Genomic DNA, 24,142 nt, shown 5'->3' on the forward strand with positions numbered 1-24,142 from the left:
CAAGACCAATTTTCACAAAGAAAGTACAACAACCTAACCAGCGGGAGAAAGAAAATGTTAACCCGGCACCTGAGAAACAACTCCTGTTCCCATCTCCAGCGTGAGCACAGAGCTGGCCACTTGAGGAGGAAACATAGGTAATCATATACTGTGTAAGATTTACACTTTAAATATAAGGTCATCAATAAGGTTGAAGTAAAAGGTCAGTTTTCATTCCAATCCCAAGAAAGATAATGCCAAAGAATGTTCAAACTACTAAACAACTGTGCTCATTTCACAGTCTAGCAAGATAATGCTCAAAATCATAAGCTAGACTTCGGCAGTACATGAACTGACAGCTTCCAGATACAAGCTGGGCTTAGAAAAGGTAGATGAACTTGAGATCAAATTGCCTACATTTGTTGGATCACAAAGAAAGCAAGGGAAGTCCAGAAAAACATCAACTTCTGCTTCATTAACTATGCCAAAACCTTTGACTGTGTGGATCTCAACTAACTGTGGAATATCCTTAAGGAGATGGGAATACCAGACCATCTGACCTGCCTCCTGAGAAACCTGTATGCAGGTCATAGGAAACAGTTAGAATCGGACATGGAATGGTGGAGTAGTTCAAAACTGGCAAGGGAGTATGTTAAGGCTCTATGTTGTTCCCCGCTTATTTAACTTATATGCAGAGTACATCATGCAAAATGCTGGGTTGGATGAATCACAAGCTGGAATCAAGATTACCAGGAGAAGTATCAACAACCTAAGATGATACCATCCTAATGACAGAAAGTGAAGAGGAAATAAAGAGCCTCTTGATGAAGGTGAAGGAGGAGAGCGAAAAGCCTGGCTTAACACTCAACATTTGAAAATACTAAGATCATAGCATCTGGTCCCATTACTTCCTGGGAAATAAAAGAGGAAAAAGTGGAAGCATTGACAGATTTTCTTTCCTTCGGCTCCAAAATCACTGCAGACAATGGCTGTAGCCGTGAAATTAAAAAACACTTGTTCCTTGAAAAGAAACCTATGACAAACCTAGACAGCATATTAAAAAGCAGAGAGATTACTTTGTTGACAAAGGTCTGTCCAGTCAAAGTTATGGTTTTTCCAGTAGTCATGTACAGATGTGAGAGTTCAGCCATAAAGAAGGCTGAACACTGAAGAACTGATGCTTTTGAAAACTGTGGTGCTTGGGAAGACTCTTGAGAGTCCCTTGTACTGCAAGGCAATCAAACCAGAAAACCCTAAAGAAAATCAACCCTGAATATTTATTGGAAGGATTGACGCTGAAGTTGAAGCCCCAGTACTTTGGCCACATTACGTGCAGAGCTGACTCAATGGGAAAGACCCTGATTCTGGGAAAGACTGAGGGCAGGGGGAGAAGAGGGAACAGACGATGAAACGTTTAGATAGCATCACTGACTCAATGGACATCTCCAGGAGATAGTGGAGGATAGAGGAGCCTGGTGTGCTGCATTCCAAGGGGTCACAAAGATTTGTACACGACTTAACAACTGAACAACCACAACAGGACCTTGCAGGCATGCTGCTGAGATATTCCTGGTTTGATTCCAGACTACCATAGTAAAGAGAACTGGTAATAAAGAGAGTCACAATTTTTTTATTTCACCAACTCAATGGACCAGGGTTTGGGTGGACTCCAGGAGTTGGTGATGGACAAGGATGCCTGGCTTGCTGTGGTTCATGGGACGGCAAAAAGTCAGACACAACTTGCCGGAAGCCAGTGTGAGGAATCCCGCCCGTGACAAGGTCATGAGGAAGGAAGCTGACATACGCAAGGCGTGCTCAGACTTCAGGGACCCCTCTGGAAATTCCTAAGCATGTACCCCAACAAAAATCTGCCGGCTTTTGTGCTCTGCTTTTCTGCTTTTCTGGTATTCTCTGGGAAAAAGTCAATTCAGGGTTTTAGTCTTCTGCATTTGAAAGGGATGTTTCAGTTAAACCCCTCTGATAGCTCTCTAGCCTGCCTAACAGGTTCCCCAGACCTCTTACAGCTTGTGAATTGCTTACAGCCCCCCAACCGCGGGAGGCACAAAGCTTAAAAGCATCTTAAAGATACAGAGCCTTTTCTAAAGAGTTAAAAATTATATTGGTAGAGGGTTTTCACTGTTGACTCAAGGATTGCTGCCAGACCTCCTTATTCTTTATCTTTTAGGCACCTGGAAGGATGTTAATGTAAGCAGGATGTAGAAAAAGATACATAGTAGTTTTGATGTTAGCAACACTAGACTTTTGAGTTAATTGCTTCTCTTTTGCTGTAAATCACTGCACTCCCTCTACTTGTTATAAGTTGCTGTATCCTTGCTGTCTAAGAATGTAACTTTCTTTAGTGCTTTCCGAGAGTGGCACCAGACCTTGGGAAGATCAACTCAAATAAGTCTTGTGGTTGACAAACCCTTATCAGAAAAAAGGCTGTAAAATGTTAATTGGCCCTTTTGGTTGGAAGATGATGTAAATTACCTAAGACTTGTGTATACAATTAGGTATGCAGAGAGAAAAGCCTGGTTTTGATAAGAGTCTGGACTGCTAACGCTGCATAACTTTGTGTTACCCATTGATCTCCATGTTTTATCAAAAGTATAAAAGGCCTTCTGAACAATAAAGGACGGGACCAGATTCTCGGACCAGATTCTCAGACCAGTTTCTCGGACTAGTCTCGGCCTGGTTTCTTGGGAATCTGGCTCCCCCCGTGTCTCTCTCTCTCTCTTTTTCTCTCCCTTTTCTTCCCTCTGCTCTTTACTTTAATTTCAGGCTGAATTTCCATCTGGGGCGCGGAGGCTCGCCAGGTCTACTTATTTGCCCTGGTTATTAAGATCCGCGAGAAAGGGAGCTTAAGGCGAGGCACCCTTAGATATTCAAGCGGGCACCGGTGGCCCAACGTAGATGGTGCAAATTCCTTGTCTGGAATTTTATTGGTCTTCCGCGTAAACCAAGCTATTCAGCCCTCTTTCTCCACTTAATCTTCCTACTGCACTACAGTTTCTTAATCTAATCTTATATTAATAAATAAACAAGTCTTTCCACGCCAACGCCGTCCACCCTTTGAATTCCCTGGATCCACCGGGGCTGGACCCCGGCAACAACTGAGTGACTGAACTGAACTGAGTGCATATAAACTTATGTTCACACTACACTGCAGTCTATTCAGTGCGCTATATATTCTGTCTAAAAAATGTACATACTTTAACTTAAAAGTACTTTGTTGCTGAAAAATGCTAGCTGTCATCTGACAACCCAGAGTTGCCACAAACCCTCAGTTTGCAAAAACTGCAGCATATGCAAAGCACAATAAAATGATATCTGCTTGTACAGGTGTATGTGTATATTGAAAGATGTATAGCTAATGTGCACAAAAGATGTATATGTAATATGTGTATTAAAGTATATGTATTAAGGTTCACTGTTGATCTAAAATCAATGTATCTAGTTGTCCTGTAATGCTATTTGCTATATCTGTCACCTCTTGGTGTCTGTGTATCTTCTCCACATTTTAATAGCCTCTTGACATATGGGTATAGTCAAACTTCGTTAGGGCCCATCCTCATGACCTCATTATTCTTAATTACCTCTTTAAGGCCCCCCACAAAATACACCCACATTCTGAAGTCCTGGGGATCCGGAATTCAACATATGAATTTGAAAAAAGGGAGATGCATTCACTTCTTCACACTTTTGATCACAATTTGCTTCCCAGTAGCTAAAACAGTGTCTGGAATACAATAAATGCTCAGTTATATTTGATGAAATACTTAATGAAAGAATCATATGTACATGTAATATTTTACATGACCCAAGATGGGGAACTTTTTATTTATTAGTAATTATCAAACGGAGACCACAGTATTTGTTGGGAAAAATGACATTTTGTTAAATGACTTGGAACAGAAAATGAGACTTTAAGGCCATGTCTGATCTATGACTGGTCTTTCCTGGTGGCTCCAGGGTAAAGAATCCACCTGCCAATGCAGGAGACACGTTCAACCCCTCGATTGGGAAGATCCTCTGGAGGAGGAGATAGCAACTGTTTCCAGTGTTCTTGCCTGGAAAATCCCATGGACAGAGGAGCCTGGAGGGCTATAGTCCAGGGGATTGAAAAGAGCCCGAGTTGACTTAGAGACTAAACAACAGCAGTGCCTATAGCTGGTGCTGGTTAGATCATTTCACTGGAGAGAAAAAATGCAGAGAAGAGTTGGGGAGAAGGGGAGAGAAAAGAGGGGTGAGGAGAAGGTGGTGAAGGGTTCTGTGAGATGAGATACTCTTCTCTTGATCTGATCTCACTTTCACATGAAAATCATGAAGTGATTGATGTAGGTGGGCATCTCATGGAAAGAAAGATTTTTTAAATGATTATTCTTGGTGTGGATTGATGAGGGGGGAAAACAGTTGGCAGAAGGAGAAAGAGCATATAATGATTGTGTTATTCCATGAATGTATTATTTAAATAGGTGGTTCCCACAGATTGCAGGAAGTCAGTGATGGTTGTGAGCAGGGCAAGAAGGTGAGGAAGGGGTTTGGGAGATGACTGAGGGTCTGCTGTCTTTCCAGGGACAAGGGTACAATGTGGACACCCTCCATGCTTTACACATTCCTCTCCCCCCACCCCATGCCTCCCCACTTTACTGGCCACGTGAGCCTGGACACGTCACCTAACCTTCCCTCTAACCCTCTAAAGGCTTGGCAAAGAAGTGGAGAAATAAGACACAGGATGAGTCCTTACATAACCTATGTAACATGGGAATTTCAGAACTGAGGTGCTTGGCTCTGTTGATGGAAAATTAAATAACAATCAAAGTAAGAAAAAAGAAGAGAATTTTGGTTATTTCTGTAACATCCAGATTTTTAAGATAATATCCTGAATTGTGACTAATAATCTACCAGGACATATCAAATTTTTAGGATTTTCATATAATTTTTAGACCACATATTAATAACATTTATCCTTCCAATATAACCTAAGAAGTTTTGTCATCACTTATTTGACAACACGTAGGTGCTTAGTCACTTCAGTCATGTCCAACTCTAAGACCCAACAGACTATAGCCCAACAGGCTCCTCTGTCCATGGGATTCTCCTGGCAAGAACACTGGAGTGGGTTGCCCTGCACTCTTCCACGGGATCTGCTGATGGTACCCATGTAATTATATGTGCCAGTATGCCTAATTGTAATGAGGTCAGTATCATTCCTTGAGATGTTTTAGGAGCTCTCTGAAAAACCCCCAGAATAGCTAGAAGTCAAAAAATATTTCATTTGGGGTGCCTTTGGTGGCTCAGTGGTAACTCTGCCTGCCAAAGCAGGAGACACGGGTTCTGACCCGGGCAGATTCTCATGTGTGAGAGAGAACTTGCAGAAGGTCAGCTTTCCTGCAGAGAGCTTCTGGCACTCCAAAAAAATAAAAACAACTCTGGTCAAAGCAAAGTTGGAGGTGAGAGAATCTTTCCCCTCCCCCATGCAAGGAAACATCCCCCCACAGAAAAGGGGACTGATGAGTGAGTGCTCAGCTACCGTAGTTCTGCAGGACATCGCAGGGGACACCTGAGAAGGACATCCACAGCAGCACCAGAGACCTGAGTCAGGACCTCCACGAGGAGGGAGAGGAAAAATATTTGGAAAGACACAGATAAACATGTCAAAGGGCATGAAAGGGATTGCTTTTCTCAAGGAGTCCAATCGCATGCCTCTGGGAGTTCCACACCCAGGAATCTCCCTCAGTGCCCCACGTGCTGGACCCACACCTCCTCCCACTCTCTGGGGCCTCCTTGTGTGACCTTCCCTCTGCAGCGCTCAGGGGAACTTGAGTAGAAAAGGAGCGGGCTCAGAAAACCAGCCCCTGCTCTGGAGGAGGGCACCCGCAGACTGGAGCTCTAGAGCTACCTTCTGGAAATCCAGAGACAGGTTTCCTGGAGGCAGCCTGGTGGGTTGTCAGGGCAGACCAGACAGAAAAGCTTAAGAATTCTCCCATAAGGCCTCCCTGGTGGTTCAGTGGTAAAGAATCCGCCTGCTAAGGCAGAGGACCCGGGTTCAGTCCTGGTCTGGGAGGACCCCATATGCCACAGGGCAACTAAGCCCACATGCCGCAACTACTGAAGCATGTGCTCTGCAACAAGAGAAGCCACCGCAATGAGAAGCCCATGCACCACAACCAGGGAAAGACTCTGCAGTAACCAAGATCCAGGGCAGAAATAATTAATCAATTAATTTAAAATTATTAAAAAGAATTACCCCACAAGAGGGAACAGAAAGAGTGTGAGATCAGTGAAATAAGTGTATTGATAATAAAGACAAAGAAAATCCCAGAAAATAACTCCACCATGAAAAAACAGTACCCCAATTGAAGTTGACCACCAAAGATTCAAGGGGTGAGAATGTTAGGTCCATGAAACAAATTGGAACTGGTCAAACAGGAAATGACAAGAGTGAACATCGACATTCTAGGAATCAGTGAACTAAGATGGACTGGAATGGGTGAATTGAACTCAGATGACCATTATATCTACTACTGCGGGCAGGAATCCCTTAGAAGAAATGGAGTAGCCATCATGGTCAACCAAAGAGTCTGAAATGCAGTACTTGGATGCACTCTCGAAAATGACAGAAGGATCTCTGTTCATTTCCAAGGCAAACCATTCAATATCACAGTAATCGAAGTCTATGCCCTGACCAGTAACACTGAAGAAGCTGAAGTTGAACAGTTCTATAAAGACCTACGATACCTTCTAGAATTAACACCCCAAAAAGATGTCCTTTAAATTATAGGGGACTGGAATACAAAAGCAAGAAGTCAAGAAACATCTGTAGTAACAGGCAAATTTGGCCTTGGAGTACAGAATGAACCAGGGCAAAGGCTAATAGAGTTCTGCCAAGAGAACGCACTGGTCATAGCAAATACCCTCTTCCAGCAACACAAGTGAAGACTCTACACATGGGTATCACCAGATGGTAAACAGTGAAATCAGATTGATTATATTCTTTGCAACCAAAGATGGAGAAGCTCTATACAGTCAGCAAAACAAGACCGGAAGCTGACTGTGGCTCAGATCATGAGCTCCTTATTGCCAAATTCAGACTGAAATTGAAGAAAGCGTAGAAAACCACTACACCATTCAGTTATGACCTAAATCAAATCCCTTATGATTATACAGTGGAAGTGAGAAATAGATTTAAGGGACTAGATCTGACAGACAGAGTGCCTGATGAACTATGGACAAAGGTTCATGATATTGTATAGGAGACCATCCCCAAGAAAAAGAAATGCAACAAAGCAAAATGGCTGTCTGAGGAGGCCTTACAAATAGTTGTGAAAAGAAGGGAAGTGAAAAGCAAGGGAGAAAAGGAAACATATGCTCGTTTGAATGCAGAGTTCCAAAGAATAGCAAGGAGAGATAAGAAAGCCTTCCTCAGTGATCAATGCAAAGAAATAGAGGAAAACAATACTATGGGGAAAACTAGAGATCTCTTCAAGAAAAAGAGAGATACCAAGGGAACATTTCATGCAAAGATGGGCTGAATAAAGGACAGAAATGATATGGACCTAACAGAAGCAGAAGATATGAAGAAGAGGTGGCAAGAATACACAGAACTGTACCAAAATGATCTTCATGACCCAGAGAATCACGATGGTGTGATCACTCACCTAGAGCCAGACATCCTGGAATGTGAAGTCAAGTGGGCCTTAGGAAGCATCACTATGAACAAAGCTAGTGGAGGTGATGGAATTCCAGTTGAGCTATCTCAAATCCTGAAAGATGATGCTGTGAAAGTGCTACACTCAATATGCCAGCAAATTTGGAAAACTCAGCAGTAGCCACAGGACTGGAAAAGGTCAGTTCTCATTCCAATTCCAAAGGAAGGCAATGCCAAAGAATGCTCAAACTACCTCACAATTGCACTCATCTCACATGCTAGTAAAGTAATGCTTAAAATTCTCCAAGCCTGGCTTCAGCAATACATGAACCATGAACTTCCAGATGTTCAAGCTGGTTTTAGAAAAGGCAGAGGCACCAGAGATCAAATTTCAACACCTGATGGATCATCAAAATAGCAAGAGAGCTCCAGAAAAACATCTATTTCTGCTTTATTGACTATGCCAAAGCCTTTGACTGTATGAATCACAATAAACTGTGGAAAATTCTGAAAGAGATGGGAATACCAGACCACCTGACCTGCCTCTTGAGAAATCTGTATGCAGGTCAGGAAGCAACAGATAGAACTGGACATGGAACAACAGACTGGTCCCAAAGAGGAAAATTAGTACATCAAGGCTGTATGTTGTTATCCTGCTTATCCAACTTCTATGCAGAGTACATCATGAGAAACGCTGAGCTGGAGGAAGCACCAGCTGGAATCAAGACAGCTAGGAGAAATATTAATAACCTCAGATATGCAGATGACACCACCTTATGGCAGAAAGTGAAAAAGAACTAAAGAGCCTCTTGATGAAAGTGAAAGAGTAAAGTTAAAAATTTGGCTTAAAGCTCAACATTCAGAAAACTAAGATCATGGCATCCAGTCCCGTCACTTCATGGCAAATAGATGGGCAAACAGTGGAAACAGTGGCTGATTTTATTTTTCTTGCCTCCAAAATCATTGCAGATGGTGATTGCAGCCATGAAATTAAAAGATGCTTACTCCTTGGAAGGAAAGTTATGACCAACCTAGACAGCATATTGAAAAGCAGAGGCATTACTTTGTCAACAAAGGTCTGTCTAGTCAAGGCTGTTTTTTCCAGTGGTCATGTATGGATGTGAGAGCTGGACTATAAAGAAAGCTGAACGCAGAAGAATTGATGCTTTTGAACTGTGATGTTGGAGAGGACTCTTGAGAGTCCCTTGAACTTCGAGGAGATCCAACCAGTCCATCCTAAAGGACATCAGTCCTGAATATTCATTGGAAGGACTGATGTTGAAGCTGATGTCCAATACTTTGGCCACCTGATGTGAAGAACTGACTCATTTGAAAAGACCCTGATGCTGGGAAAGATTGAGGGCAGGAAGAGAAGGGAACAACAGGATGAGATGGTTGGATGGCATCACTGACTCAATGGACATGGATTTGAGTGGACTCCGGGAGTTGGTGATGGACAGGGGGGCCTGGCGTGCTGCCGTTCATGGGGTCGCAAAGAGTTGGACACAACTGATTGACTGAACTGAACAGAACTGAGAACTATAGCTGGGGAGGCAGCCTCTCTGAGAGCTCTGAGGAACTGCTCTGCTGAAGAATGGTTTCCAGCACAGTCCTACACCTCATGCAAACAAAGCTCACACATCAACACAACAGGATGTATTCCTTCAAGGTTTCAAAAGAGACAGACTTAGTACATAGACAGTGAGATAGCAGGACTCTGGTGTCTAGGAAGAGAACCTTATCTTCCAGGGAGTGTTAACACGGACACCATGAGAAGAGATTTGCTCATTCTAATCTTCAAAACAGATTTTCTTCACCTCAATGGTTAAAGCAGATGAGCTTTGAGGGTCTGACAGGCTGTCTTCGTTCACACACTGTTCAGGCTGAACCATGGATGAGCCAAAATGACTTCCCCATTCCTTAATATGTGAACATCCTCTCCATCACAAGCAGATAAAAATCTTAGAACCATATGATCCAGCAATTCTATCTGAGGATGTACCCAGAAGAATTGAAACCACACCCTGGAAGAGATATCTGTACACTCATGTTCATAGCAGCTCTATTCACAGTATTTAAATCATGAAAGCAACCTGACTATCCATTTACCAAAGAATAGGTAAACCAAATATGGTATATACCAATAACAAAGTATTATTCAGCATTTAAAAAGAAGAGAAGGGACTTTCCTGGTGGTCTAGTGGTTAAGAATCTTCCTTGTAATGCAGCAGATGTGGGTTCAATCCCCAGTCAGGGATCTAAGATCCCACATGCCCCAGAGCAAGTCTGAGAGATGCAACTAAATAAAGCTTGCCAGCTGCAACAAAGACTCAGCACAGCCAAAATGTTAAAAAATGTTTTTTAAAAAGGGACTATAACATAAGCTACAATGCAAATGACCTAGTGGACATTATGGTAAGCAAAAGAAGTGTGACAAGAAATGACAAATACTATATGATTCCATTTAAATGAAGTAAGTGGTCATATTCATAGAGACAGGAAGTAGAGTGGTGATTGACAGGAACTGGGAAAGAAGAAAGGGGACATTTTATTGAATGGGTAGAGATTCAGTTTTGCCAAATGAAAAAGAGCCCTGGAGTTTGGTTACATAAAATGTGTATGAACGTCACGTGGCCAAACTGCACACTTAAAGATGGCTAAAACTGTAAATGTAATGCAATATGTATTTTAAGATAAAAGAAATTCACAACCTCCCCTGAGGGTAACCAGAGAAGAGTTAAGAGCTGATACCAACAGAGCAGATGCTCCCCACCCGCCCAACCCCATCCCCACCCCAACAACCCAGGGGTGAGGACCGTCTTCTGTGCTCAGGACTCCCCGCTTCAGTTCTTGGAGATGTCTCAGCTCCTGCCCTGCACGGCTTAACCTCAGCCTCCCTGACTGACCCAGTGCTCCAGGCTCTGCTCCAAGGATCCAGTAAGTCTCAGGTCACCCTCTCCTGTAGGAGACTGGGCGCTGAGTTCGCATCCTCCCAAAGAGACCTCTGCAACTCCAGAGTGCAGTAGGGTCAGCCTGGCTCCAGACTGAGAGTGGAGAGATGCATTTTTTAGTTGAAAGGAGGAGGAGGTGAGAACTTTTGTGTTTGTGAAAGAAGGGGTAGGAGTGCGGGTTTGGATCAAGTCTGGAGGTTGAGAGACTCTTTTTAGACTGATGTTCAAATGATATGAAAGAATACCTTTAGGACAGGGGGAAGGGGAAGTTAGGGAGTTTGGGATGGACATGCACACACTCCTATACTTAAAATGGATAACCAACAAGGACATACTCTAGACACAGGGAACTCTGCTCAATGTTATGTGGCAGCCTGGATGGGAGGGGAGTTTGGGAGAGATGGATACATGTATATGTGTGTATATATATGTTTGGTTGAGTCGTTTTGAAGTCCACCTGAAACTATCACAACACTATTTTTTATAAAGTTTTAATAAATTTTTTACAAAATTTTATTATTATAAACTTTTATATAAGGTTTCCATTATGTGAATCACTGATTTCAGTCTCCTGTATACTGTTGGCCCTCCAAATTTATGGGTTCCTCCTCTGTGGATATTGGGGCAACTGTATCAACGTGAACAACTGTGGATTTTGGTATGTGTAGAGGACTACTGCATGACTATATTAAGTCATTTTTGGTTTTTCTACACCTGGGAACTCTGTGAAGCTAGCTCTACTATTTATCATTGGCAGCAATTTCTTAAATGGTTGTAAGGTACTCATGACATAAATTAACCATCTTAACAATTTTAAGTGTATGGCAGGGGAAGGAGAGGGGGGTGCAGGTCGAGAAAGTAACACTGAATGTATGCACTATCATGTGTGAAATAGCTAGCTAGCAGGAAGCTGCTGTATATCATGGGGAGCCCAGTCTGACGCTCTGTGATGACCTAGAGGGGTGGGATGGGGGGATGGGAGGGAAGGTCAAGAGGGAGAGGAACACATATATAGTTATCGCTGATTTTTATTGTTGTACAGCAGAAACCAACACAACATTGTGAAGCAATTATCTTCCAATTAAAAATTTTTTAAAGTATACAGTTCAATAATGTTAAGTATATTTACATTGTTCTGCAGCCAATCTCTAGATCATTTTTCATCCTGTAAAACTAAAACTTTGTCCCCATTTTATGATAACTCTCCACTTTCCCCTTCACCTCAGCCCCTGGAAAACCACCATCCTGCTTTCTGTCTCTATAATTGATAACTCTCGGAAGTTCACAGAAGTGGAATCATGCAGTATTTGTCTTCTTGTTATTGGCTGAGGTTGCTTAACATAATATCCTCAAGGTCCCTTCATGTTGTAGCACACATCAGAATTTCCTGTCTTTTTAAGGCTACATAATATTCCACCGCATATATAGACCACATGGTGCTGACCCATTCTTTCATGAAAGAATATTTGGGTTGCTTCCAACCTTCAGCTATTGTGATAATACTCTTTTGAACACAAATATCTCTTTGAGATCCTATTTTCCATTCTTTGGGGTATACACCCATAGGGTGAATGGATCATATGGTAAATCAATCCACTTTTAGCTTTTGGAGGAACGACCAGAGCAGATGCACCATTTAACATGCACAAGGATTCATCAGCAGAATGTAATCAAGAAGAAAATGGAGGTCCAGAGAAGTGAACTTTTCAAAGGCCCAGAGGTGTTGAGGAAGCCAACATTCTAATAATATTCTCCTGGGTTCTTAATCCTTGCTCTTAACCAAAATGCTGAGCTTCGACTTAAGAGTATTGGAAGAGAGAGCCCCCTGAAGGTAACTCGTGGTCACTGGGTTATCCTAGCCCTGCAGAGCCATGTAGCCAGTAGACATTTCAGGCCTCAAATGACTCAAAGCAGAGTCCTGTCATTTCTATTCAAAATGAAGTTTCATTGCCCCCTCCCTCCAAGCAACTGGGAGACCTCTCTGGTTTGATGCCGTGACTGAGCTAATCTACAATCTGTCCCATGTACAAATTCCATCTCACTCTGCCCCAAAGCAGAGTTCCTATTCCATGTCACTCTGCAGCCAACAAAACAGAAAGCTCTCAGGTTTCAGGATCCTTGGTGAAAAATTATGCAGAGTCTGAGCTCTTTGATTACCAAGCTCCTAAAACAGTCACTTCACATGTATCAAAGAGGGATGAAATAATGATGATAACAATTTTCCCGTGTTATACAGGAAAGGAGGACAAAGATGGTATAGTTTGTGAAAACTCAGAAAAATTAATATGCTCCAGAGCTGGTTGATTTCAATTAAAAAGTCATATTCTTAACAATTCATTTATTAAACCATTCATTTATTTATTCATGCATGCTCAGTCATGTCTGACTTTTTGCGACCCCATGGACTGCAGCCTGCCAGGCTCCTCTGTCCATGGATTTTCCAGGCAAGAGTACTGGAGTGGTTGCCATTTTGTCTCCTGCCTCTCCTGCATTGGCAGGCAGAGTCTTTACCACTGAGCCACCTGGAAGCCCCTCTTATCCACTCAACTTATACCAGTTAAGCAGCTTCTGTGTGTCAACACTGCATTTGAGGCTTTTTCTTCTCAAGAAGCAGAAAGCTTATCCAGGATCTTAGGCTGATCTAATAATTAAATTGATGTGAGACAAATTAACAAATTTAATTTGTTGTGTATGAGACCCCATAAAAACTTGCGGCTCAAGAGAGTCAAGCAATGGAAGCTTATATGGTATCATGAGTTTAACAGGACAAGGGAAGAATCTAGAGCTTCAAAGGGGAGGAAGACAGCCCAGAGGAAGATGGGAAGAGCAAACGTTTGGTGAACAAATATTTGTCACTCCAAGCAGGGAAGACTTTCTGAGATTAAAAAGTTCTCTCCGGTAATAGCTCTCTTCCTGGCATAAGTCCCCTAATCCAATTATTTTGAACAGTTAAGGGAGAGGCAAGGAGCTTCTCCAGAGTCTGCTGGGTCTTAACCACCTTCAGTTCAGTCTACCCACCAAAGGGGTACATTTGGGGAGAGATAATCCACTCCATCTCACTTCCCTTCAAGCAACGCTGTCAGTAATTTTGAATCATATTAAAAGATGTATTTATGTTTAAGGAACCAAAGCTCAGACACAGAGAGCTGCCCAATGTGTCCATTTACCACCTGCTCTCCAACACTCCATTGCTCTGTAGAACTGGACTCCCAGGGTCAAGGGCAGACGCAACTTTTTTTTAATGGAAGTAAAGTTGTTTGCATCTTGTATTAATTTCTGCTGGACAGTCAAGTGATTCAGTGATACATATATATATATATTCTCTTTTTCATTTTCTTTTCCATCATGGTTTATCACAGGATATTGAATAGAGTTCCTTGGGCTACACAGTAGGACCTTGTTTAGGATGGACATTCTTAATAACTTAGTGTTTTGCATTCTCAGCAGATCATAGCCTCCTCAACTCTGTCTAGGATGTTGCATCAGTATGTTCGCCAACTTGGTCAGAAGCTGGTCCACAAGCAGCCACTGGAGCCCATAGAGGAGTCTGAGAGTTCTGCAGCTCATCTAAACTCGCTGGACCTGGTGGGCTTCGGTGTGGCCAGCACCTTGGGAGCAGGTGTATACATCGTGGCTGGTGCAGTGGCCAAATACATAGCTGGACCAGCAACCATCATCTCCTTCCTGGTGGCCGCCCTGTCTTGTGTGATGTGTGGGCTCTGCTATGCAGAGTTATGGGCCAGGGTACCACGTTCTGGTTCTGTGTATCTCTACAGCTATGCCACCATGGGACAACTGTGTGCCTTCATCACTGGCTGGAACCTTATCCTGTCCTTAGTCGTTGGTGAGAGGTTGTGGGGTTGGGGGGAGGCATGGGGTTTAAGATCGGAAAGTGAGGAGAGAGGAGGATTGAGGTCTTCTCTCATACACAAACATTTGGTTATCTATCTTGTTAAGGAGGAGGATACCATTGGCAGGAAAACCCCCACAACTTCATTGTACTCAGGTCTATCCTGTTTCTTTAAATGATGACCCAGGAAACCAGAAGGAAAGGGAACTGTAGGGAGTGGGTAAGAGGGAGGCATGGCCCAAGGCTCATCCATTCACAATATTGAAATCTTCAGTCAGCTGTTGCCTTCTGTCGGGGTCTAGCCCCCGCAGGATTCAGGGAAACCTGAAGGAAAAACAGCGTCGGCGGACGATTTAAAGAGAGATAAGGAAAGAATATTGTAGATAAGAAATTAGAGGAGAGAAAGAGGCTGATATTTCTTGGTTTACATAGAAAGCCAATAAAACTTCGAGACAAGAAGTTTGCTCTGTTCACGGAGGCCACAGGTGCCTTCCCGGTCTCTCGAGGGAGTGAAGACACAGAACGTCTTCCCGTTCAGGTCTTAGAAACCCGGGCAGATAAGTGAACGCAGGGAGCCTCTATGCTCCAAGGGATCAGCCTGAAAAAGAAAGTAAGAGAGGAAAAAAAAAGAGAAAAAAAGAAAAACACGGGGTGACCAAGCTTTTTAAGCGAGGCCCTATAGCTTCATTTTTAAAAGGTACTTTTATACCTTGTCTTATACATAGAGGGAAATGAAAGATGCAAAGTTATACAGAGTCAGCCCAAACATTACATCTGTTTTGTCTTTATCGAAACCAGGATTTTTCCTGCAAACCTTTCCCATAAACAATGTTGTGTACATTATCCTCTGGTCTTGGAGGCCTGTGAACATTTTATGACCCTCTTTTGATAAAGGCTTCTCAACCAGAAAACTTATTTTCCCCTGAAATGTTTTTTCTTATATTTCTAATCTATGTCAGCCTCAAAAAGTATTAAACAGAGTTACATTCTCATGAAGCAAAGGTGCAGTGAGTTACAAGAAAGAACCAATTAGCTCAAAAGTCTGATGTGGTTAATTTCAAGGCTACACTTGTTTTTCTTACTTTCCAACTATGTTAACTAATGCACTCCCAGGTGCACAGTGGATAAGAGATATGGGAACTTAGCAACAAGCATTGGCCCAATAATGAAATCCTACATTAGCACTACTCTAATAACTTTTAACTCTTTGAAAGGCTCTATGTTTTAGACTTTCCATGCCTCTCACAGTTGGGAGGCCATAAATAATCACATGCGTAGCTGCAAGAGTCTGGATATATCTGCCAAGCAAGCTAAAATGCTAACAGAGGGGTTTTGATTGGAAATATTCCTCTCATGTCCAGGAGACTTATTAGCTATAGCCCTAAGTTAATTTTCTCCAGAGAAAGGTGGTCAGGGTTAGCCCCCTGTTAGTGTCAGAGGAGTTGGTGAAAGTCATGAAATAGTAAAACAGACAGATTCTGGTTTGGGGGGTAGATGCTCGAGAAAGCCTAGGGAGCCCATTGAGTTCTGAAGCCTTGCTTAACAGTTCTCTTCCACACGACCTTGTCATGGGTGGGATCTCCCGTGGTGGCTCCCGGCAGCCTTCATGGGATTTTCCTTTACCACATGATTTAAAATTTTCAGCTCTCATCTCCCAGCCTCCCTGGCCCCACTTCCCTGTGTTCTTTCTTGCATAACATTGATCTCTTCCTAATTATACCAAATAATGACCTATTTTGTGAGTTATCTGGGTCTACTCTTCCCATTCTAAGAAGAAAAGCTCTTTGAGATTGGGTAGTTTGTCTTTCTTTTTTTTTAATATAACCCATGGCACATAGTCAAAAATCAATTTACATTTGTTAATTACTATTCCTTCTGCCGCTGCAGCCACTACCTGTTTGTCCAAAGCCTGGAGCATCACCTTTGACAGCCTGATTGGAAACCATATCTCTCAGGCATTAGAGGAGACCTTCTCTCCATATATGCCCTCTTTCCTGGCCACGTTCCCAGACTTTGTCGCTCTGGGCCTGTTGCTGGTGATGACTGGTGAGAAGGGGACAGAGACAGGAAAAAAGAGTGGGGTGTGGAGCAGGAGCTGGGGAGGGAAAGGCTTGGGTGGCAGAATGAGGGGGGTTAGGACTGAGTGGAAGGAAAGGTGGCAGGAGGGGAGGTGTTTTTTATCCTTGGCACTGTTGACAAATTGGGCTGGATCATTCTCAGTATGGGGGGCTGTCCTATGCATTGTAAGGTTTTTAAAACATCAGTGTTGGGTATGGAGTAGCAAACATTCCCAGCCTTTACTCACTCGACACCAGTGATGCCCTCCCTGCCCCCAAACTGTGACACCGAAAAAGTCTCCAGACAGTGCCAATTGGTTGGGAAGCAAAATTACCCCCACTGAGAATCATTGACTTAGACCAACAAGCTTTCTCCTCTGTATTGAGGCCCAAGATAGTTTTGTTTTTCAATTGAAAGGAAGTCTTCATAGCATAAAATTAATAATTTTATTGTTCCCTCCCAGCTTTATTTAGATATATTTGACATACAGCACTATAAAAGTTTAAGTTACACAACCTGATGATTTCATAGACATATATTGCGAGGTACAAAATCAACCATCTGAAAGTATACAATTCAGTGGCACTTAGTACAATTACCATGTTGTGCAACCATCATCTCCATCTACTTTCAAACATGTTTATCTCCCCAAAAGGAAAGACTGCTCCCAGTACCCATTGAGCAGTCACTATCCGTCCACCACCTCACCACAGTCTGCAACTTCCTGCCTCTGGCAACCATTAGTCTCCTTTCTCTCTATATGGATTTACTTATTTTGAGTGTTTCATAGTCCATCTATCCCACAGGAGTAATGCTTCTGGGACCTCACGCATCACCGCTGATTATCATAGTGTTCACAGGCATCAACATTTTTGTTCCAATCTTCACGATCATCTCTGGCTTCATTAAGGGAGACCTGCACAACTGGCAGCTCACAGAACAGGACTATAGACTGAACACATCCGGATCCAGTGACATCTATAGGTTAGGAGGCTATGACCCTTGGCCAGAGTAGTGCTTGTGAAGTGGGGGATGGGGCAGTGCAGAGCTGGGAATACGGAAGGAACTAGAGAGATCTGGGCTGGTGAATCCACATGATCAGATGATGGGGGTGCTGGAGCCCAGGACTTGCGGTATGAAGGGAGGAATTCAGTAGAGATGACTGAACACACCCCACCCATGTTCTTCCTCATTCCTTCTCTCACCATAGCTTGGGCCCTCTGGGTTCCGGAGGGTTTGTGCCCTTTGGCTTTGATGGGATACTCCGAGGAGCAGCCCTGTGCTTCTATTCATTTGTTGGTTTTGATGGCATTGTCATGAAAGGTAACATGGTTATTGTGGGTCCCATCAGGGGTTGGGCACAGTTTCAGCTGCCTTGGGAACAGGGGTTGGCAGATGGTTAACCTGCTTTGGAAGATGCAAGAGGAAAGGGGATTTTTTTCTTCTTTTTTGCCTTCACTCCAGTGTGTTTTCCTGACCCAGTACTTCCACCCACCTGCAGGGAGAGAAGCCCAAAATCCTCAGCGTTCCATCACTTTGAGCATGGTGATCTCCATCTTCATTGGCTTTTTGGCGTACTCTGGTGTCTCAGCATCAGTCACCCTCATGGTGCCCTACTACCAGATTCATCCTTTCAGCCCCTTACCACAGGCTTTTCTCCACGTTGGGTGGGGCCCTGCCAGATATGTCATGGCTGTTGTCTTCTTGTGTGCTCTTTTATACAGGTCAGTGCCATGGTTTTCTCCCTGCTTAATGTCAGATTCTCAGGCATCTGTCCACTGGTATGAGGGACAAGAGAGCAAGACACCTTACCCCATGTAGACAAGGGAGGAGATGCCCTAGGCTATCCCTTGTCTCCAAGACCCCACATATGTTTCCATTTTCTCTTCCAGCCTCCTGGGCACCATGTTTTACATGTCTCAGTTGATCTGTGCAATGGCCAAGGACGGGCTCCTTTTCCAGGGCCTTGCTCAGATCCATGCCCGCACAGGCACCCCTGTCATGGCCGTGATGTCTTCTGTAAACCTCTCAGGTGAATAAATGAAACACACTTCTCCAATCAATTTCCTAACTTGGATTTTTCTAGTGGTTTCTCATCCCGTTCCTGCTCTCATTCTAGCCATCATGGTGTTACTCTTGGACCTCCGTCATATTGTGGAACTCATGTTAACTGGGATCATGCTTGCTTACACCCTTGCGACTTTTTCTGTGCTCATCCTCAGGTAAGACTCCACTACACCTTGACTGGGAGTCTTGGACCCCTAGGGGTTGGTGGAGAGGTAATCGTCTTCTGGTTTCATGCTGCCTTCTATTTCTGGTTAAGGCAGGAAAGAGATGAATAGATTGTCTGATGTTGGGTTAGTAGAGACTGCTGTTATTATTGCCTTGGTACCTCTATTCAGGTACCAACCAGACCTGAAGGAGAAAAGAGGGGAGGAAACTGAGATGGAGCCTAAAGCTGAAGAAAGTCCTTTGGACTCTGTACCTGAAGCAGGAAACTCAAATGTTCTAAAGAGTCTGTGGTTCCCTACCAGCACCATCCCCACCCAGAAATCTGGCCAGATTGTCAATGGATGTGCCTTCCTGCTTGGTGAGCAGTGGGATTTCTATTTCGTTGTATTCTGAAATTAACAGGATGGGGTGGGATTCTGTGTCTTTGGGATCTGAGGAGTCTTGTAGCTATGACGGCCCTATCTGATGTGGGCAGCCTGGGGAGGAGTGTGACCCAAGCTCTGACGTCTTTGTCTTCTGGGTCCACCCTGTTCTCCTCCTCCTTGACCCTTGCAGTTCTCCTGCTGATAATCCTGAGCCTGGTCCTGGCCCAGTGGCCCAGCCAGGTGTTCTCTGGAGACCCCGTGCTCACACCAGTGGCTGTGCTGCTGCTGCTGCTCATCACTGGGGTCACGGTCATCATCTGCAGGCAGCCCCAGAACCCCTCTTCTCTTCACTTCAAGGTAGGTGACCTTATGTGCTCACAGTGTCCACCTTGAGTGAATGAAGTCTGCATGCTTTGAGGTCTAAACATCCTTCGCTAGACAAGGAAATGAGGGGAGTTGCTAAAACCAGTGGGCCTGTCCCTGATCCACATGCAGTGTTTCAAAAGCCAATCTCAGTAGGAACTGAACACACAGGCTGAGGACTGGTCTTCTTGCCTATCTGAAGTAGTACAGTCTCCCTTTCAGACATTTTGGCTGTGTTCAGGGATGACCTGACTCTGCCCACAGGCCCCTGCTCTGCCTGTCCTCCCACTGGTGAGCACCTTCGTGAATGTTTACCTGATGATGCAGATAACCCCTGGGGCCTGGACCCTATTTGGAGTCTGGAATGCCATTGGTAAGTTGCTTTCTGGGCTAAAGAGGCCTCTTGGGTGACTGAACCTCTTCCTCTTACTCCATCCCTAAACTGTGTCAGACGCCATAATAGGAGGCCTTTTATGACTTAGTGACTAAGCAACAACTGGGCATTTGTAAGTGGAAACAGTACCTACTTCACCTTCTCATTGCCTCCTTTCTCTACTAGGATCTATCATATACTTTGGATATGGGATCCGACACAGCCTGGCACGGAACGATTATCAACAGCCAGCAGCCTCCACCCCCCAGACTTGACAAAAACATCCCTAGTGCTGAGTCCTCTTAACCACAGGAAGTAGATGCTGTGTGGAATCCCTCCATGCACTGTAGGATCTGCTGGTTCAAGGGGCACTGTGAACCTCTATGGAGTGTGAACATGGGATGTATTGATAGCTGTGTATTCACTAACAGAAGACAAAATGACTTTAATGTTGTATAATCTAAAAACATAATACACATACATGGAAAAGTCTGTGTTTCAGCAAGATGAAATTTTCTATAAAAGAATATAAGTTACAAGACCATGTATAAGAATGTAAGCAGCAACTGGAAGAAGAAACAAAATACTAATCATCCCAGAAAAAGCTCCTCCTTGTGCCTATTTCCAGCAAAAAGATAGAGATTGCCACATAGGAAGGAAACTCAGGTCCCTGTATTGTGTCATGAGTTGCACTTTATGGAGAAGAAAATGGCATCCCACTCCAGTATTCCTGCCTGGAGAATCCCATGGACAGAGAAGCTTGGTGGGCTACAGAACATAGAGTCTTAAAGAGTTGGACACGCCTGAGCAATAAAGGAGCAGCAGCATAATTAATATGTATAAGATATGTATATATAATATACTGATTAAAATATGTGTGTTCATTGTTTATCTAAATTCAGTCTATCTGGTTGTTTTGTAATATTATTTGCTAAATTTCTCAGCCCTTGGTCTCTATGTATGTTCTCTGTACTCTAAAATCCTTTTGGTATAAGGGCATTAGTTTTATTTCGTGTTTTTTTTTTTTTTTTTACTTTATTTTACTTTACAATACTGTATTGGTTTTGCCATACATTGACATGAATCCACCACGGGTGTAGACAAGCTCCCAATCCTGAATCCCCCTCCCACCTCCCACCCTATATCATCTCTCTGGATCATCCCCATGCACCAGCCCCAAGCATCCTGTATCCTGTATCGAACATAGACTGGCACTTCGTTTCTTACATGATAGTATACATGTTTCAATGCCATTCTCCCAAATCATCCCACCCTCTCCCTCTCCCTCAGAGTCCAAAAGTCCATTCTATACATCTGTGTCTCTTTTGCTGTCTTGCATACAGGGTCATCATTACCATCTTTCTAAATTCCGTATATATGTGTCAGTATACTGTATTGGTGTTTTTCTTTCTGGCTTACTTCACTCTGTATAATCGGCTCCAGTTTCATCCATCTCATCAGAACTGATTCAAATGTATTCTTTTTAATGGCTGAGTAATACTCCATTGTGTATATGTACCACAGCTTTCTTATCCATTCATCTGCTGAGGGACATCTAGGTTGCTTCCATGTCCTGGCTATTATAAACAGTGCTGCGATGAACATTGGGGTACATGTGTCTCTTTCAATTCTGGTTTCCTCGGTGTGTATGCCCAGAAGTGGGATTGCTGGGTCATAAGGCAGCTCTATTTGCAATTTTTTAAGGAATCTCCACACTGTTCTCCATAGTGGCTATACTAGTTTGCATTCCCACCAACAGTGTAAGAGGGTTCCCTTTTCTCCACATCCTCTCCAGCATTTACTGCTTGTAGACTTTTGGATCGCAGCCATTCTGACTGGTGTGAAATGGTACCTCATTGTGGTCTTGATTTGCATTTTTCTGATAATGAGTGATGTTGAGCATCTTTTCATGTGTTTGTTAGCCATCCGTATGTCTTCTTTGGAGAAATGTCTATTTAGTTCTTTGGCCCATTTTTTGATTGGGTCGTTTATTTTTCTGGAGTTGAGCTGCATACGTTGCTTGTATATTTTTGAGATTAGTTGTTTGTCAGTTGCTTCATTTGCTATTGTTTTCTCCCATTCAGAACGCTGTCTTTTCACCTTACTTATAGTTTCCTTTGTTGTGCAGAAGCTTTTAATTTTAATTAGATTCCATTTGTTTATTTTTGCTTTTATTTCCAGTATTCTGGGAGGTGGATCATAGAGGATCCTGCTGTGATTTATGTCAGAGAGTGTTTTGCCTATGTTCTCCTCTAGGAGTTTTATAGTTTCTGGTCTTACATTTAGATATTTAATCCATTTTGAGTTTATTTTTGTGTGCGGTGTTAGAAAGTGTTCTAGTTTCATTCTTTTACAAGTGGTTGACCAGTTTTCCCAGCACCACTTGTTAAAGAGATTGTCTTTACTCCATTGTATATTCTTGCCCCCTTTGTCAAAGATAAGGTGTCCATAGGTGTGTGGATTTATCTCTGGGCTTTCTATTTTGTTCCATTGATCTATATTTCTGTCTTGGTGCCAGTACCATACTGTCTTAATGACTGTGGCTTTGTAGTAGAGCCTGAAGTCAGGCAAGTTGATTCCTCCAGTTCCATTCTTCTTTCTCAAGATTGCTTTGGCTATTCGAGGTTTTTTGTATTTCTATACAAATCTTGAAATTATTTGTTCTAGTTCTGTGAAAAATACCGCTGGTAGCTTGATAGGGATTGCATTGAATCTGTAGATTGCTTTGGGTAGTATACTCATTTTCACTATATTGATTCTTCCAATCCATGAACATGGTATATTTCTCCATCTATTAGTGTCCTCTTTGATTTCTTTCATCAGTGTTTTATAGTTTTCAATATATAGGTTTTTAGTTTCTTTAGGTAGGTATATTCCTAAGTATTTTATTCTTTTCATTGCAATGGTGAATGGAATTGTTTCCTTAATTTCTTTTTCTACTTTCTCATTATTAGTGTATAGGAATGCAAGGGATTTCTGAGTGTTGATTTTATATCCTGCAACTTTCCTATATTCATTGATTAGCTCTAGTAATTTTCTGGTGGAGTCTTTAGGATTTTCTATGTAGAGGATCATGTCATCTGCAAACAGTGAGAGTTTTACTTCTTCTTTTCCAATTTGGATTCCGTTTACTTCTTTTTCTGCTCTGATTGCTGTGGCCAAAACTTCCAGAACTCTGTTGAATAGTAGCGGTGAAAGTGGGCACCCTTGTCTTGTTCCTGACTTTAGGAGAAGGGGAACTGCTTTCAATTTTTCCCCGTTGAGGATAATGTTTGCTGTGGGTTTGTCATATATAGCTTTTATTATGTTGAGGTATGTTCCTTCTATTCCTGCTTTCTGGAGAGTTTTTATCATAAATGGATGTTGAATTTTGTCAAAGGCCTTCTCTGCATCTATTGAGATAATCATATGGTTTTTATTTTTTAACGTTAATGTGGTGAATTACATTGATTGATTTGCGGATATTGAAGAATCCTTGCATCCCTGGGATAAAGCCCACTTGGTCATGGTGTATGATCTTTTTAATGTGTTGTTGGATTCTGAATGCTAGAATTTTGTTGAGGATTTTTGCATCTATGTTCATCAGTGATATTGGCCTATAGTTTTCTTTTTTTGTGGCATCTTTGTCAGGCTTTGGTATTAGGGTGATGGTGGCCTCATAGAATGTGTTTGGAAGTTTGTCTTCCTCTGCAATTTTCTGGAAGAGTTTGAGTAGGATAGGTGTTAGCTCTTCTCGAAATTTTTGGTAGAATTCAGCTGTGAAGCTGTCTGGACCTGGGCTTTTTTTGCTGGAAGATTTCTGATTATAGTTTCAATTTCCAATCTTGTGATGGGTCTGTTAAGATTTTCTATTTCTTCCTGGTTCAGTTTTGGAAAGTTGTACTTTTCTAAGAATTTGTCCATTTCTTCCACGTTGTCCATTTTATTGGCATATAATTGCTGATAGTAGTCTCTTATGATCCTTTGTATTTCTGTGTTGTCTGTTGTGATCTCTCCATTTTCATTTCTAATTTTATTGATTTGATTTTTCTCTCTTTGTTTCTTGATGAGTCTAGCTAATGGTTTGTCAATTTTATTTATCCTTTCAAAGAACCAGCTTTTTGCTTTGTTGATTTTTGCTATGGTCTCTTTTGTTTCTTTTGCATTTATTTCTGCCCTAATTTTTAAGATTTCTTTCCTTCTACTAACTCTGGGGTTCTCCAATTCTTCCTTTTCTAGTTGCTTTAGGTGTAGAGTTAGGTTATTTATTTGACTTTTTTCTTGTTCCTTGAGGTATGCCTGTATTGCTATAAACTTTCCTCTAAGCACTGCTTTTATAGT

General features: G+C 42.6%; 1 protein-coding gene across 1 annotated transcript; it reads left to right on the top strand.

Moving 5' to 3' along the window:
- The first annotated feature begins 14,055 nt into the window (after positions 1–14,055).
- On the top strand, positions 14,056–20,097 carry LOC138096279 (cationic amino acid transporter 3-like). Its single transcript, XM_068992403.1, has 11 exons — positions 14,056–14,425; positions 16,319–16,477; positions 17,296–17,473; positions 17,700–17,812; positions 17,991–18,213; positions 18,382–18,521; positions 18,609–18,711; positions 18,892–19,079; positions 19,277–19,443; positions 19,714–19,822; positions 20,009–20,097. The coding sequence occupies exons 1-11, from the start codon at positions 14,056–14,058 to the stop codon at positions 20,095–20,097; spliced, it is 1,839 nt and encodes a 612-aa protein (XP_068848504.1).
- The last annotated feature ends 4,045 nt before the right edge of the window (positions 20,098–24,142 follow it).

The sequence above is a fragment of the Capricornis sumatraensis genome, chromosome 20 (assembly GCF_032405125.1).
Source record: "Capricornis sumatraensis isolate serow.1 chromosome 20, serow.2, whole genome shotgun sequence".
In the NCBI taxonomy this organism is placed as follows: domain Eukaryota; kingdom Metazoa; phylum Chordata; class Mammalia; order Artiodactyla; family Bovidae; genus Capricornis; species Capricornis sumatraensis.

Excerpts from the sequence above, each read along its gene's own strand:
- LOC138096279 (XM_068992403.1), top strand. The coding sequence starts at position 14,056 with ATGTTGCATCAGTATGTTCGCCAACTTGGTCAGAAGCTGGTCCACAAG. Across the intron at positions 18,214-18,381 it reads TTGTGTGCTCTTTTATACAG|CCTCCTGGGCACCATGTTTT; the intron begins GTCAGTGCCATG and ends TTTCTCTTCCAG. Across the intron at positions 19,444-19,713 it reads CCTCTTCTCTTCACTTCAAG|GCCCCTGCTCTGCCTGTCCT; the intron begins GTAGGTGACCTT and ends CTCTGCCCACAG.